General features: G+C 36.6%; 1 protein-coding gene across 3 annotated transcripts in view; it reads right to left on the bottom strand.

Annotated features, from left to right (window-relative positions):
• Window positions 1–11633, bottom strand: part of SGCZ (sarcoglycan zeta) — an 874970-nt gene extending 863337 nt beyond the window's left edge. For 2 of the 3 annotated variants that reach the window (XM_054700821.1, XM_037525979.2), the window contains exon 1: window positions 10823–11633. In XM_054700821.1, the coding sequence (XP_054556796.1) occupies window positions 10823–10861 (39 nt within the window). In that variant the 5' untranslated portion in view covers window positions 10862–11633. The remainder of the gene's footprint in view (window positions 1–10822) is intronic. The other variant, XM_054700823.1, reaches the window with a different exon arrangement.
• Window positions 11634–14660: the final 3027 nt, after the last annotated feature.

The raw sequence follows: 14660 nt of genomic DNA, 5'->3' as shown, positions 1-14660 counted from the left end.
TTAGAGTTAATGCAAGTCTATGAGTCAAGTTAAAGTATAACAATAACAATTTAACTTGAGATAGTATATTCACCATATAACATTTATATTATGCCTAAATGATATCTTTTCAAAAGTAACTGGGGTTCACTTTAGGTGGATGTAAATATGAAACAGATATAGAAAAAACAAAATGTTACTAGTAGCAAATGTTAAATTAAAGATGATTTTTAAAAATTATATATTAAGAGTTCTAGGCATCTCTGCTGGTACAGGGGTTAAAGTCTCAGTGCTATTAAGCTATCACCAGCCACTGTGGCATGAGTTTGATCACAGGCCAGGGAGCTAACCCACATGGTGCAGCAGATCTCTCCTGTCTCCTCTCCTGCTTCCTTCAGCAGTATACTTCAGTAGATCCACCTGTTTTCCTATGCTGGATGAGGTATACCAAAGAATTTTGCTTTGGGAAAAGTAAACAGTAGTAAACAGCTCCACACTCTGTCTCTGATGAATCTTATCACCCCCTGCACCTCTGGCCAACACCCCAGTTCTTGTGTGCATAAATAAATAAAAGAAATCTTTAAAAAATTATATTTTGAGTTGCTAGTGTTTTAGAAAAGACTGAAACAAATATACATGTAACAAGATAATAGTATTTATATAACAAAAAAATTTTGTATAGTAATTGGACTTAGAAACAAATGAAAGATCCTCTCTTGGATTTGCCATGTGCCAAAAATGTTTAACCTAAGCCAGCTGTATATTTCACATTCATAATTATGAACTACACATAATTTCTCCCTGATATGCTTTAGTAATGAGAACTTTTATCATTATAACACAACACTGTGCATGCAACCGTTTACTCTGAACCATGACTCAAGCATGAACTTTAAGAAACTTGATGAGCTATGATACCTAAATGTTTGACTGCCTCTGTTGCCTAGAAAAACAGATCGAAACATTGGTTTTACAAAGGAATCCGAAAAATTAAACCAAATGCTTATGAAGATGAACTCATTATTTTTTTTTCTTCCAATAGTGTCTCCATGCCAGACAAAAGTAATAGGTATTAGGATGTAAAGATTTAGAAACACAGGTGATCATATGCTACGAAGGCCAAATTTGAGAACAACAAAAAAGTAATAGTGGTTAAAGAAAGACTATCTTTGAACAAGTAAGATTATGATAACAGGTGCAAAATAGCAGTCTTTTACTTTAAGAGTATAGTGGATTTCATTTTGTGGCAAGAATGTTCACAAGTTCATGAAGTAAAAGTCATGTGTAGAGCATAACTGGATATATATAGAGCATGATAATTCAAACTTTCTCAACCTTGAAGCCTGAGAAAAATTAAAGAAACTGCACAGAGACACATAAACTGTTTGTAGAGATTTGAAATATTGAAGCATGTTGACTAAAACATTATGAAAATAATTGATGCTTTGCAAAAGGTATTAATAATCTCTGAATATTATGTGCATTTATAACTACTAGTTCTTTGTGAAAGCTTTTAATAATGATGGAAAAATATATTATGAGGCCAGGAATTAGTTTAAAATACAATTATACTTTTTAAAAGTGGGTCACTAAGACAAAAGGGAAAACAGAATCCATTTTATGTAGAAAATATTTATGAGATTACATTCAAATCATTTACTTAGAAGTACATCCTAATCCTAGTACCTAGATTAGATAGAAATTATTTTTCATGAGTCTCATATTCAGAGGCAGGTAGAAACCTATAATTCAATAAATTTTTAGATAAACAGTTTTCCTCCTTGAGTAGTTCACATCTTCTGATTTGTACTTTAAATATGTTCAAATATTTTAATTATATATAAATACACCATGATAATAGTATTTTCCCATTCATGACATTGATTTATTATATAATGTTTCATAAAAATGCTCTTGCTTATGGCATCTGGTTGTTTCTACCCAACAACGAATCAAAGATCCTTTTATCTTAGTTAGATAATATGTATTTTCATAGGCATTCTAAAGAAAGATATGAGTTTAAAAACCAATGTGAAGAGTAGATAACAATAATATGTGGGTTAGTAAGTGAAGCATGACATGCCTCCAGCAACGAATATAGAAGGCCCTTGGATTTCATAGATTTGAGGTTTGAATTTTTAACTATTTAGGAGTAATTCAGCATGTACACAGTTTACAGCCTTAATAATTCAGCTGAGACATCAACAAAGTGTGTGTGTGTGTGTGTGTGTGTGTGTGAGCATGCGTGTGTGTACACACACATGCAAGGCACTGCTAAAGTTTGTCTGCTCCATCACCCAGAGTCAATCTGTTTGGTGTGCCCTCTTTTCCCATGTCACTGAAGTAGTCATTCTGGTGAAGGATAGAAACTGTGCCTCTTTGAGGATAATCTCCAGAAGAATGTCAAAATCATACATCAGACAAGGGGTTAATAGCCAAGATCTACAATGAATCCATACAACTCAGCAAAAAGAAAACCAATAACCTAATCAAAAAACGGGCAAAGAACTAAATAAATTCAAAGAGATACAGAAGGCTGACAGACACATGAAAAAAAAAAATGCTCACCAGGGTAATGCAAATAAAAATGACAATGAGATACCACCTCACACTTGTAAGAGTGACCCATATAAAAAAAAAATAAGAAACAAGTGTTGGTGAGGATGTGGAGAAAAAGGAACTTTCATACACTGTTGGTGGGAATGTAGATCGCCTCAATCCTACGGAAAACAGTATGGATGTTTATCATGTTTATCAAAATATTAAAAATAGAAATGTGATTTGATCCAGTAATTTTACTTTTAGGTGCCTACCTGCAGAATGCAAAAACATTAATTTGAAGGGCTATGTGCACTCCTATGTTCATTGCAGCACTATTTACAATAGCTAAATTATGGAAACAGCCCAAGTATCCAAGGATAGATGAGTGGATTATGAAGATGTAATGTATACAATGGAATCTTTACTGCTCAGCTGCACAAAGAATGAACTCTTGCAATTCATGGCAACGTGTAATGGAACTGAAGTCCATTATGCTAAATGAAATAAGTCAGAATGAGAAAGACAAATACCAGATGAATTTTCATATGTGGAAACAAAAGAAAGTGACAGAGAAGAACAAAACAAAACAAACCCTAGAAATCTGACTGTAGAATTGAGGTTGCGAGAGGGAGAGAGGGATGGCAGAAGACAAAGGGAATTGGGGGCCCAATGGACTGTGGTAGAGGACTGTGGGTGCCTTGATGAGGATGGTGTGTTAAAACACACCTGAAGGGGTGTAAATCTATAGTTCTGAATCAAATCTGTGTTGTAAATCAATATTATCTCAATTATAAAAAAAGAATGCCAAAATGTAATTCTGATGAAAAATGGGGGAAACATAAGGAAATTATGGTTCTTTTTTAAAAGATTTATTAATTTATTCATGCAAGAACTGGGGTACAAGTTAGAGATGTGGGGGGTGAGAGGATTCACCAGGGACAGAGTGGGGAACAGAACAGGCAGACTGACTGAAATACACTGCTGAAGGGAGCAGTAGGAGAGACAAAAGAGGTCTGCTGTGCTATGTACATCACCTATCTGGCTGAGGATAGAACTCGTGCTGCAGATGGATAGCTTCATAGTGCTGTGACTTAACCCCTTGCACCTCCAGGGAGGCCCCGAGAAAATGATGGTTCTTAGGCAGAAAACACATGTCATCAACTAAGACATGTCTATTTAAATCCAGAAATGCTGAGACTTGCTATGGTTTTGAAAAGCATTCCTCAAAAAAGGTATATTCAATATGGACTTCCTTATACTGTAAAAGAAATATCCCTTCAAATATAATATTGAAATATCTGTAGTCCTTTTTTTGCGGTTCCTGATATAAATAAAATTTGATAGAAGTTATATAAAATAATCTTGCAAGATTCAAAATAAAATTTATGTTATAGTAACATTAAAACATGTTAAGTCAAAAGAATCATCTAATATTTGTAAAAATATTGTCCAGTGCCCTAAATACATGATTTACCATCACTTTCTCTTAGGTTTTATTCACAAATATCAACCCATTGCCCAAAGAAATGAATTAGGAATTATTATAGTAGCAAAACAAAAAAAGAGGGATGTGAACAACTATTCTGTAATTGGAGAAATTTAGTGAGAAATATCTATATCTACCATCAGCAATTCTATAAATTTCCTAGAATTTGGGCCTAGATAAGAGCATAGGATCTGGAAATAAAGGACATATATTTGAATTCTTATTCCCATGCTTATTAACTTTGTGATTCTAGGCATTTCATCTGATCTTTTGTAGTCTCCATTTCACTATCCCTAAAATGGTATTACAATATTCAGTAGACAAACCTATTATGTCAAACAAGGCAATATTTGGAGAATAAAACGAGCTATATTAACTTTATCAGCTTGAAAATGATTTTCTTGCAGGAGGGCACAAAAATGTCCTTCTCAAAAAAAAAAAAAAATACTTCGAATTGTAGACTCTCAGACCTGGAGACCAACTGTTTCCTAAGGTTTTACCTTATTTTCTTAGGGTTACATTTCTAAAGAGAGTCCTGCAGAGACCACGGGAAAGTAGACTAGAGAGTCCCCAGTCTCTATCAAACCAGAGCTGCCCCTCTTTTGTTGGCATTGGATATTATGGTTGTTTAGAAGGCATTGTTTGAACAAATAATTCTGCTGTGGTTAAAAATGATTACAGCAAAACCAGCTAATCAAATCCAATTCCCACTCTGCAATACCACCATCACCAGAGAAAACTGGGGCAAACAATTATGACCCATGCCCAAGATGTCATCTCCAGTTGACAGCCCAAGATGTCATCTCCAGTTGACAGCAAAGCCTCGGTTTAAATAATGTCTCCATCTACTTTGCCAACCAAATTAGGGCCCTTTCCACCACACAAGTGAATGTCCTTACAGGTTAGATCTGGAGTGAGAGCTTTAATAATTTGGGGTGCCTGTGATTTCTAACTGCTGCTGAACTCCATTTTGGAGTGGGTTGATTGTTTCGATTAACATCTAAGGCTGAACCTTCAGCTCTTGTTTTCCTGATGGGCATTGCCATGACAATTAAAGCCTCTGACTGGATAATGAAATCCTTTATTTTTAAAGGTTTCTGATGTCAAGTTGGTGTAGAACACTCTAGATAACCTATTTAATACTAACAAAGTAGTGTCAGTGTTCTAAAATCTATTCAGGGCTGACAATATTTATTCAGAGTGAATCGACAGAAATATTGTTTAGGAGCATCAAGAAAATTTCAAGGCACTTGGAGCAATTTTTAATTTTTAGGGTGTGAGTCTGTAATTCTCTTGGAGGCATGCTGATCCTTAAATTTGTTCATTCTGTGGTTGGCCTTGAAGTCTCTAGTAAGTTTCACTGAGAATGTAGCATCACTTCATGCTTCTAAACATTAGTCCAAAAAGTATTATTATATTAAAATCTAAATTTATATAAAATAAGAAAGATAATTTATAGTCACATAGTTTTAGAAGCTAAGGATTTTATCACAGATCAAGGACAGTCCCCAATGTTTAAAACTGTAAACTTTTATTTTGACATGAAAACACTCATTAATACAGCTACCAATTTAAATGTATGTACTCAAAAACTTCATAGACATTTGAAAATTACATGATTATTTTCCTGAGAAACTTAAGGTTGTAATTTCTGCCAAATCATTGTTTAGCTGAAATACTGACACAGCGTGAGAAACACCTCACTAAATATTATACAAAAGGAATGTCCCAAAAGACATATGCTGATTATTGTCCTATAGCATTAAGCCATCTTGTGTAGTTCTGATTTGAGCCCATATATCTTGGAATACTCTTTCTTACTGGACCTAAGAAATTTGATATATTTGGAGATCAGTGAAGCTGTAATATCCAATACAAAGACTGGAATATATGCATAGTGATGATAGCAGGACATTGACGATTTCTAAAATATTCATTTGTTCTACTACCCTTAAATATGTGCTTCTTAATTTTCTTGCCACTTAGGTCAAACATGTTCTTTATCTCTCCTGTCTTTATATAAAAAAGAATGTCTCGCTACTGTTTATTTCAAGTTTAATTAAATAAGTCTGTATTCTGAATATTAAGAAATCAAGGTTAATTCTACATCTTGATGACTGGCTCCTGTTATCGAGAGAATTGGAACCTGATCTGGATGGAAAGAAGTTATAATTTCCTTAGATGTGAAAGAGGTCAAATAATTCAGTAGTCACAAATATGTTTCTTATTCGAAGCCAAGAAATGAGTGTATAAGGCAGGTTGCTAAAAATATGACATTTGTTAGAGAGTACTATTTTTCACTACAGAATGACTAACATAAAAAAAAAAAAGTACCTACTTAAACTCATCACAAGCCTCCTCACTTCAGTAAGCCTGACTTTCATGAGTTGTGCCTTATTGATGAAATAGGTAAAAACATTTTTAGAACTCATTCTAAGCACCAACTCTCTTATTTGTTGGAAATTGTAGATGAATGTACTGTAAACTTGGTTTCAGACCTCAACATTTTTTAATCAACAGTTGTTTAAACACCTATGCATTTTTTTTTGCTTGAATATCATTTATCACCCATGCAATACTAACTTAATGACCTAATTGTATTATTCAAGGAAGCTTTCTCCTGGCTGATCTGGGGCATGTTTCAAGTTCTTTGCAGATAAAATTTTATTTAAATTAAAGAGATAAAATTACACAACGTGACTGGACTGCTAGTAGTTAACTTAAACAAGTTCAGTTATAGTTATCAAAAAGCTTTTCATGCATCCCAGTGTTAACTATGTAGTTTATCACATTTTTGCAAATTCAGAAAATATTTCCATAATATATTATTTATTTCTGCAACCAATGGAAAAATTCCATTTTTACTTCTAGCCATTTATGTCATTAAAGAACCAATCCTGACAAATGAATAAATAAAGGCTGGAATTGTATAGTACTGAAAAAGCTGTACTTACTATACTCTTAATGAATTTTATGTTTTTGATTCCCAAGCAAACTACAATTATACACAAATATATGGTTAACAACCGAAAGCATGATTTCTTGATTGCAAAATTAATACAGGCAATTAAGAGCCATATTTCAAAAAGTTGAGAAAAAGAATCATGGAGTCATATGCATTAAGTCATATATACTACTAAAAATTACCATTTATTCAGATTCGATATCTTTTATAAAAGCTACAAAAGCAAAATTAAGTGTCAGTTCTAAAAATTAGTGGCATTTTCTGTTCTAGTGTATAAGATACGTAGTTTTAAAAGGACAACTACAGAGCTAAAGTTATTATTTTAAATATCAACTACTCAATGTGCTCTATAACTCAGATGTTCGAGGATAGAGGGTGCTTTCTCTAACATCAATATTCATTAACACCCACATTGCCAAAGCACTAACCCATATTTTGGGTTGTTTGATGTTGTTTCTTCTTTAAACAAACACCGGGGAAAAATTCAGAGTAAAGTTTATACATTTATTGAAGAAAGAAACCAATAGAGATCAAAGGGAAAAAAAACAGACCAAAATTTTTTGGATGAGAGCTCTCTTCCTTTTCAAGACTGATCTGTTTCATCAGGGGCTTGTGTGCAGAAAGGAAGATGAAACATGCTTGCCTTCATTAGTAAGTTATATATATATATATATATAACTATATATATATAACTATATATATAACTATATCTTAGCTTCCACCAGAATCTTTTAATATGTATATTATGTTTCGCATTATGTTAACAATGGATTAACATGTCATTCTTGAAACTTATCATTAGTTTAAAAACTTACAAAAGACAACACTATTTACTGAACAACATATAAAAATCAATGTCAACACATCCAGCATAGCAAAAAAGAAATTCTTTGCTAGAATCCCATAAAAGGAAAATAATTTCCTGCAAACTAAGAGAATGAGCAGAATTTTCCTCCTTGAAAACTGGAGTAAGCAACTATACCTAATAATAACAGATATGATGTAAAACTAAGTTACCACAGTATTCTTGAACATTATTATATGCATTTATATATCAAATGGCAGTAAGCATTATTTTTCTTTCCATGTATTTAAAACATCATAGCAACTAAAATTTTTATTTAGATTTGCCTTAGCTTAAGGATCCTTGACTCACAGGATGAAAAATCAATAGGCAAACAATACCAAAAATAAGTATCCCCCATTTTTCCTCCTCTACCCATTGACCATATCGGGGTCTGTTCAATTATCTAGAAAATCTAAGGTAAAGGATTCTGCTGATGAGAGGAAATACTGACAAGTTATTCCACTTGGAGTACACCTGTGTCTATGAAGTGTATTTATTCCAAAGTGTAAGTATTTCAAAGCCTCTATGTTCCAGAAGTGTAATCAAACCTGACAATACAAATTTACTTCTCAAATTGGAGGATCTCAAACATTTTCTAATAAAGTTTGACTACCTCTCTGGTCTTGTCAGTTTTGACTGTCAACAGTCGCTACCCCTGACAAAATTTTTCAGCAACCTCAAAAGATCTTTGCTTCTAATATTCCTTCTTTTCTTCCAGTCAGTCATTGCCAATCCACTCTCTCATGCTAAGCCTTTCCAGTTTCCACCCTGTGCTACTTCTCCACGCAAAGTCTAGCACACCCTGGCTGTGAGAATCTCTGAATTAATGTGTAGTTGTTTGAGGGTTAAGCTGAGATCTTCTACTAAACAAAACTGAAGTTTCCACAATGGTTTTGCTCTTTTACTGATTTAAAAAATTTAATAGTGTCAGGGTTCAGAGGGGAATAAGCTAATAGAAAACTAGTGGGATCAGGGGAAACGATCACTTCAAATCATTTTCTTCTCCATTTCTCCAAAGAAAGAACTTTCTACTGTGCCATACCCTAAGCTTTAATAATAATAATAATAATAATAATAATAATAATAATCTGGAAACTGTCTCTGCATGATACATATATCACAAACATTGTTCAAGTATTCTTCTTTGCATCTCAAATAACCTACTACTCTCCCCCCACAGATTGGATTGCTTGGGAAAAGGCAGCCAGGGATACTTTCAAGTACACAGATAATGCATCCTAATTTGACATCTTAGACAGACAATAGGAGATATTGGATACCTCTATCCAGGCCAAGGTCTACTAATTCTGACATTGGCCATAACACAGATACTTGTTATTCCCAACTCTAACTGGAGCACCAAATATGCCTCCTCCAAACACCACTTCTTCAAACCAGTCTCAAATGTAGTGGTGACTAAGTTCTTCAGATCATCTTCCCTGGACTCCACTTTCATTTACAGTCCATAGCAAAGGCCATTCCAACATATGCCACAGTTCTCTACTCTCTCTCCTTTATTTTATGCAATTTAGAAAACCAGCAGATCTGGAGACCACATTCCAAGAGCACTGGGCTCAGCTGGGTACACTGTGGTCAGGGCAGAGGACAGTCTGCAAGTCAGCTTTTGCCCTCTACAGGGGACTTCAGTAGCCTTGTAAACTTACTGGGCAAACCCATTTCCCTGACATATCAGAACAAACCTTTAGTAGCCAAGTTTTCTCAGTGGGTAAAAGGTGCCTAGAAGTCCTCCAGGTTGAACAGAGTCCATCTGAATTGAATATCTATAATAATAATAATAACCACCACCACCTCTGAAAAATATGAAAGTAGCATATGTCCAGGAGTAAAAAGGGGTGGAAAATCAAAGGACAGGATGTGCCCAGCCTCGCCCCCTTCACCGCTTTTTCATGTACAGTGAGCGGGACATTTAAATTATTTTATGGTTTGGTTTTTTCTTAAGTTTTCTTTCTTTTCTTTTTTTTCTTTTAAGGACTGCAGATGGCACTGCCCACAGGCACTGGGGCAAACTGTCAGCTTGGACGCTCCTACCCTTGCGGCTGAGCCAGAGACTGGGGGGGAAAAAAGGCGAGGCGAGGATTCCCCAACAAGCTGCAGGGGGACGCCGGGCGCCGCGCGGGTCCCAGACCACGCGCCGCCCCGCGGGCACGTTGGGGGAGGTGGGGGAGGTGCCGCCCCGCCCCCATCCCACTCCACCCCCACCCGGCCGTGAGCAGCCCGAACCCGCTCCCAGTCGGCTCGGCTCTGCACTTCCCCAGACCCTTTCGGCGCGGTGGTGCTCAAGCCTGGCGTGCGCGGCGCCGCCGTGGCCCGGCCGGCGGGCAGCCTCTCCAGTCCCTTCACTTGCAGCCGGGCCCCCGGGCCACGCGAGTTCGCGCCCAGGGACAATGCAGCTGCGGGTGAGACCGTGTTAGCGGTCGTGGGAGACACGGGTCTCCTTAAGTGCAGAAATAAAAAGCAGCAGTCGCCCCAGTTGCCTCTGTAACGCAAATCACCTAGTGGAAATAGGCTGTGCCCGGGGCGGGGTGGGGGCGGGGGGAGAAGCGGACCCCGAGCTCGGGAGCGGTGGCAAAGTGGCCGCGCAGCCCCGGCAACTTTGCGGGGTAACCAGGACACAGCGAGCAGAGACGGCTGCCGCCACCGCTTCCCAGGCTGAGGCTAGCGGGCTCCGGGCGCCTGGTGTGGTACCCAAAGTGCTCCAGTAACTGGGGAGGAGGAGGAGAGGGTGACTGTTGTCAGGAGGAGCAGGCAGGGAGGGGAGCCCAGCCTGAGAGCACGAGCCGAGCTCCAGAAAGCTTCCTTGCCTGTCCTCGGCCCTAGGAGGGGCGCCTGCGCTCGGGTACACTTCACCCCAAATGCCCACTCGCCGTCCCACGGGGCCACCAACTATTCTAACAGCGCAAGGAAAAGGCAGCGAAATAAAGAGCAGAGGAAGAGAGCAGGCGAGAGCGAGAAAAGAAGACACCCGCCGCGAAGGATCACGTACCTTGAGCTCCTCAACGTCCAGGTTTGTTGATCTGTCCATGGAGCGAAACTGAAGGAAGTGGAGAGGAACCGGGCAAGTTGTACCAAAAAACAATCTAGTCTTTTAGTTTCCAACCTAAACTCAGCTTTATCCTCCTCCAAGCCCTGGCAGCCTCTCTCAGTCTCATTCTTCGTGATCACGCCGCCTCCACCGGTTAAAAATAATAAAAATAAATAAATAATAATTATAATTCACTTTGTTTTACTTCTTCAAAGATTTTTGACAGGTGATCTTTACCGCGGTGCAACACAGCTCGGTCGAATGAAGCAGAGGGGGAAATCCACTCTATTTAAGATTATTTTTTTCTTCTGCAATAAGCTTAGAAACCAGCGAATTGCTGCATCCCAAGGAAAAAAGCTGCTTCCCTGGACAGCATCATGCGGCAAATTTCAAGCAAATGTGTTCAAACTGAAGAGAAGAGTATATGATAAAAGCCTTCCTCCGCCAGGCTTACTCTGCTAGCTAATTTAGCACACTGTGAGTCCCCAGCATTAGCAATGATCAATTTCCCTGGCAAGATAACCAAATCCCCAAAGTCCTGCATAGACTTAAAAAATGTCTTGCAGCTAAGAGGTATTCTCTCAGTGGGGAAAAGAAGATAATAAAGTCTGAAGGGAACGTTCTCCTTTGAAGGTTATGCTAAAAAGAGTTGAGAGAATAGGAGGTGGATCCTACAGAGGAGAGAAAAAAGAGAGAGAGAGCACCAGTGAGAGAGAGAAAAATTTTCCTCAGGCTTTGCTGTTTTACTGGCCTTCACCACCAGGTGACTGACTTCACTTCTGTCTTCCCACAGCCAACACTAAGGGGATTTCTCTCATCTGTCAAAAAGCAACATTTCCTCTCTAGACAAATACTATGCTGCTGGGTCTTAAAGACTGCCCTCTGCCCACAATCTAGTAGGTGACAAGCATTTTAATTCATTTCACAGGTTGCTTCATTTCCTTCTTGCAGATCTGGGAGGAAAAATGAATGTGTATTATACGTATGTGTTCACATGTGCTCATGTTACAGTTCTGCTTTCAGTGTCAGGGAATTTTCTTTAACTTAAGAAAGGCTTTTAAAGAAAGTGAAAAATAGAGACATTAAAGGAAATTTCTTGCACTGCTGCTTCTCATAATGAAGCAATCTTTTATTGGAAAATAATTCTTTAAATAGACCTTGACAGGTTGGTGCATGTAAGGTGGAGGGTATAGTATTGTGGAAAAGGTTTCATTCATACGTGTTAGTGTAAATATTGACTTTTAAAGGGATTTAAACCATACATTCATATAACATGTAAAATAATGACACTTAAAGGTGTTTTCAGAATCATAAAAATAGTTGAATAATTACATTGTTTCTAAAGTCACATGTGCGTATGTGTACAGATACATATAGATATAGATATGTTTAGATGTGCACCAGCTAATCTCCTGGCCTCCCTCTCTTACCTCACTTATGTCCTCCTCCCTCAATGTGCTCTAGCTATAAGGTCTACTGGCCCATCCCCCATTTCTTCCACTCTTTAATACCAGCTTTTGTCTTCAATCCAAACAGCTCTCTCTCCCTCTTTGCAAATTTAACCATTACCCTTCAGACTAAAGTCACCTATTCAGAGAGGATTTTCCTTCAGGTTAGTCACTTGTACATTCTCCTCTGTCATCTCCTGACAGCAGTCACTGTGATTTGTCATTATTTATCATTATTTAACATTATTTATTATATGTTTGTCTGATTCTTCCAGTGGACTCTAAACTCTAGACAGCCAGTTCTATACCTTTCTTATTCACCAATATATCCCAAGAGTGTAGCATATAATAAGTACACAAATGTGCCTGAAATGGAAAATGTATGTGGGGAGTATCCCTTGTATAGAGTACACATCATTCTAATGTGTATAACTGCCATCTTTCCCTTTCCCCTCAACATGTAAATGCCATTTTTTTCCCCCTTCGGGTATGCAGCTAAGCTAGAGGACTCAGCTCTATGAGCAAACTTGCAGTTATTTAGTCAATGTAGTTATTCCCCAATTTTCAAATTTATTTGATACTATTTTACTTTTAATGACCTATATTAGTACTTGTTTTCACCAACTGAAAGAAATCTAAAAAGAATCTTTGCTTTTACAGTGAAAGACACAAATTGAAAATACCATTCAGCATCTGTTTTGCAGCTGTCTAGAGGGAGTACATGACCCCAGAGCAGGAAGAGTATACGCTATGCCCTCTCCCCAGAAACCATATTATATAAGCTGTATATTTAGCATATTCCAACTTTTACTCTATACGATTTTATTACTAGCTCTGTTTTAGGTTTATACATGTTATTTGGTATGATCTGATAGGTCAATTTTTGAATCTGCAAATGCTCAGATTTTTTCTCATATAAATCAACAGTAATTGTTTCTTCACTTTACACCATTTGGGCATATTAAAGAATTTATGGGAATGGTCTACTTTCATGTAGTGGGAAAAACCTGTAATCTTTATTATTAGGGCTGAACATCAGATTTTCAAAGTAAATTTTACTTGTTCATTTAGCGTAATTATTTTATATATTATATAAAGGGAAAATAATAAAGCTGCAGATTGAGGGTCTATGGACTAGCATAAGATATATACCAAAGAAAGCTCCTTTACTAGAAATTATCAATATTCCAACATAAATAAACATAATTAATTTTTTTTAAAGTTAACTTTTTCCATGTGAAGTGATTTAACATTTCCTATCAAGTGCTATTGCCTAATGTCACAACATTGAACATAATAAATAAATTTATTTAGACCATATTAACAAAGTGATAATCTGAGATACTTTTGAATTTGCAACTACGAAAGCACAAATCAAGAAAGACATTTGCAAAAATTAATAATAATACTTAAATACTAGTCAGAAAGGGCAGACTCTTAGTATGCCATAAAATTAGAGTTGAAAGAATAAATTATATTGTACTTGATAATAAAGGGGATGCTTAACAATATTTTTAAAAATTAATATATAGTCATAAATATAAAATGACATCAATTTCTCTTTGTTCAGTATGAAATTATCCAATATTTGATGTTGACCAGAATGGCATTACATAATCAACAGAAATGATAGATGCTTTTCAAATCATTTCCAAATTTGGGTCTAATTAAATGTCTCCAGAGCAAGAGACTTGCAAGTCTTTTGCTCGCTGTCTTGTGAATTCCCATGCAAATTCATTGGGCTAAATATTACTAAAGTAAAAAAAAATGAGATTTGATAGCAAAAATATGATTTGCAAAAATTATATTCATACAGCTTTCATGACAATCAAAAACTCAATTCCACTTCAACTGAAATGTGACTAAAACATTATCAGAAAACTCAGCATTTTAAATAAATTTGAAATAAGGCAATGGAGGTTTGGGGTAGTGAATTGAAGAAACAAATATTATCTAGATATCCTGAATTACAATTTCAAGACAAAGACAGCTACCCATGAATGCCCTGGAAGATCATGTTGGCACATAGCAGCGATGTGAAAGGAGCAAGATTCAATTTTAGCAAAGGTGTATAATTCACAGACAAACTGAAAATAGCAATTACAACCCCAAGCAAGTGTAAGGCAGTGTGGAAACACCTGCAGGTCATGAGATGTTTCATTTCAGGATCATTCGTCCATAGATACATTCATCAATGTCACCTCTGCCATAAGGTATTAAAGCAAATGTACACACTCCATTATGAGTGTATCTATTTTAACTGATTTACAGAAATGGAGAAATATTCCGTTCTTTCAGTAGAGAACATAATGTTCATCTTCTTTGGTTTAAAAGTGCTTATGAAATTTTTA

This window comes from Talpa occidentalis, unplaced genomic scaffold (genome assembly GCF_014898055.3).
Source record: "Talpa occidentalis isolate TD23 unplaced genomic scaffold, MPIMG_talOcc4v2.1 talOcc4.4, whole genome shotgun sequence".
NCBI lineage: Eukaryota > Metazoa > Chordata > Mammalia > Eulipotyphla > Talpidae > Talpa > Talpa occidentalis.
The sequence above is the reverse complement of the archived record's forward strand: the minus strand, read 5'-3'. Positions and strand labels throughout refer to the sequence as shown.